This window comes from Buceros rhinoceros, unplaced genomic scaffold (assembly GCF_000710305.1).
Source record: "Buceros rhinoceros silvestris isolate BGI_N320 unplaced genomic scaffold, ASM71030v1 scaffold16380, whole genome shotgun sequence".
Taxonomy (NCBI): Eukaryota; Metazoa; Chordata; class Aves; order Bucerotiformes; family Bucerotidae; genus Buceros; species Buceros rhinoceros.
Window position 1 is genome coordinate 83018 of NW_010391534.1, and position 2259 is coordinate 85276.

The 2259-nt window shown below is 46.2% G+C and overlaps 1 protein-coding gene across 1 annotated transcript in view; it reads left to right on the forward strand.

The window, feature by feature from the left end:
- Nucleotides 1-2259, forward strand: part of TG (thyroglobulin) — a gene marked incomplete at its 3' end in the record, with an annotated part of 60963 nt that overhangs the window by 20591 nt on the left and 38113 nt on the right. Inside the window, exons 15-17 of the mRNA XM_010142236.1 lie at nt 10-54; nt 735-846; nt 1655-1855. Of these exons, the coding sequence (XP_010140538.1) occupies nt 10-54; nt 735-846; nt 1655-1855 (358 nt within the window). The remainder of the gene's footprint in view (nt 1-9; nt 55-734; nt 847-1654; nt 1856-2259) is intronic.

The following is a 2259-nucleotide window of genomic DNA, read 5'->3' on the forward strand; positions in this document are numbered from 1 at the left end:
GGTTCAAAGCAGGATGCCTCTACAGCTGATCTCTTCGTCCCCTACTGCCTCGAGGTGATTTAACGTGACTGAGGGAGGAAGAAACAAAAAACCTCCTTGATTTTGCTTACACTGTGCCAAAAGCCCGTGCAGTTTCAATCCAGGCTGCTTTAAGCACCACTTGTGCATCTCTATAACCTCAAAGAAAAGGGTGAGGCAAAACTAACGGAAGTCAGAATTTCAGTAGTTTTGAGATGAAGCCTGGGAATAGGAGCATCGGTACCTGCCTCTGCTTCCCTCCTACAGCGTGGCTCTGCCCGGTCCTTTTGCAGGGTTGTGCCTACAGGGCACAACTCAATTGGCTGAGATTTGACGGGCTCGCTCCTCCTGAGTGTGGGAGCGTGTTGGGATGAGAGGGAGCTGGATGCAGGTCTCCCAAAATAGAGTCCATGATGCTCTCAAAACGTGGCAATGAGTAGAACAGAGCCCTGAGACAGGCAAGGAGCGGATATTTCAGTCCGAGATTGTACTAGAACTTCATCTCAGGGGCTGTCGGTCTGCATTCTGCTCCTCTCAGGACCTGATCTGTGCCTTAAATGAGGTATTTCTGTATTTTGTGTTGCTTTCCAATGTGTTGTGTTAGTGGACAAGTGTGAATATAACGCAACGTTTTAACCAGCCCTTGGGGTACGGGCTGTGGTGCGTCCGCCGTTACGTTCCCTGCTCTGCAGTGACACGTAGCTGATTCTTGGCAGACAGGAGAATACGCTGTGCTGCAGAGATCCGACGCAGGTCTGTGGTGTGTGGATCCGGTGTCAGGAGAAGTGCTTCAGCGTGGCAGCAAAGATTTGGATGGCAATCCCGAGTGTGAGTAGTGCCCGTGGTGCCAGTGTCAGTGCCTCGGGCTTTGTGGCTTGTGTACTTTCCTTTTCAGAACGGTGCTCGTGAAACCCAGGGGGCTCAGGGTTTAATTCCTCAGGGGTACGGTACATCGGAGCATTGGTACATCAGCATTGAAAGCATATCTGAAAATAAGTACCCTTTCCTAACACCAGAAATAAACCAATCCAACTGACCAACAGGCTCCTAGGCGTTTCTTACGACCTTCCGTTTCTTCCCACCACTGACAATTCTTTGGGCTGGTGGGTGAGTTTTCCAAGGCAGCGCATCCTGAACTGTGGGCACTGGGTCACCTGCAGCCAGTCACTCCATTCTACATGGTCCACAACCGCTCCACGTGGTGCAGTTATATCTATAACACCTTTTTATTGTCTTCAATAAAAACAGAGAGCTGCTGGCTTCGGGCAAACCCTCTTCCAAAGCACCCGTAACAGAGTAGATAATTAATTTCTTTTTTAAATTAAATATCAGTATCTAAATTACACACTGTCAAATTCATGGGAAAAAAATGTAAGTGCAAAATAAATATCAGTATTTTTTAACTGTTTTATTGATGCAAACCTGTATAACTTGCCCTTTAATCTTTAGAAAAAAAGTAGGTCTTCTCGTGGAAGAAAAATTCCCTGTTTCAATAATGATTCAAATGATTTCTGGTTTTCTGATCACTCATCTTGCTTCCTTTTAATAAGACAGGCTGAAAGCGCTGCTGTTCTAGTCTTTGGGACGGTTTGTTGTCTTCTGTCCTCTGTCTTGCAATGGATTTCTGTCTTTAAAGGTCCTAGTTTCTGTAATATGCTGAAGTCTAGAACTGGTTTACGAGCATCTGGCAAAGGCTACACCCCGCAGTGTGAAGGGGACGATGGGACTTTCTCACCCATGCAGTGCAGCCAGGCTCGAGGGAGCTGCTGGTGCGTCTTTGGCAATGGAGAAGAGGTGCCCGGCACACGAGTAAGCGGAGGAAGACCAGCATGTGCAAGTGAGTCCTGCTTGAGCATTGCTTCCGAGCAAATCCAGCTCTGGAACTTGACCCAGATCCACACTTTTTCTGGTGTTCCGGTGTTTAATCTTCTTTGTTCAGAGACTTTTGCTCTAACAGTGTGCTTATCTTTGTGTTATAGCAGATTTCAGACCTACCTGGGCATGATGTCTGGTTTTCTTCAAGCGCTTTTTCAGGGAGAAAGGAGAAGGGAATTGATGTTTGATTTGTCCTTATTCATAAAACTGATTAAATCAGAGCAGTTGAGCTATAAAATTTAGCTAAAAAGTCAATCAGAGCAGCTTTTTGCAAACTTGACCCTGTAGTCTGAGCTGGCTTCAGGATTAAATGATATTCAACTGACTGAAATGGAATTTGAAAAATGTCTGCTTCTGCCATTCCTG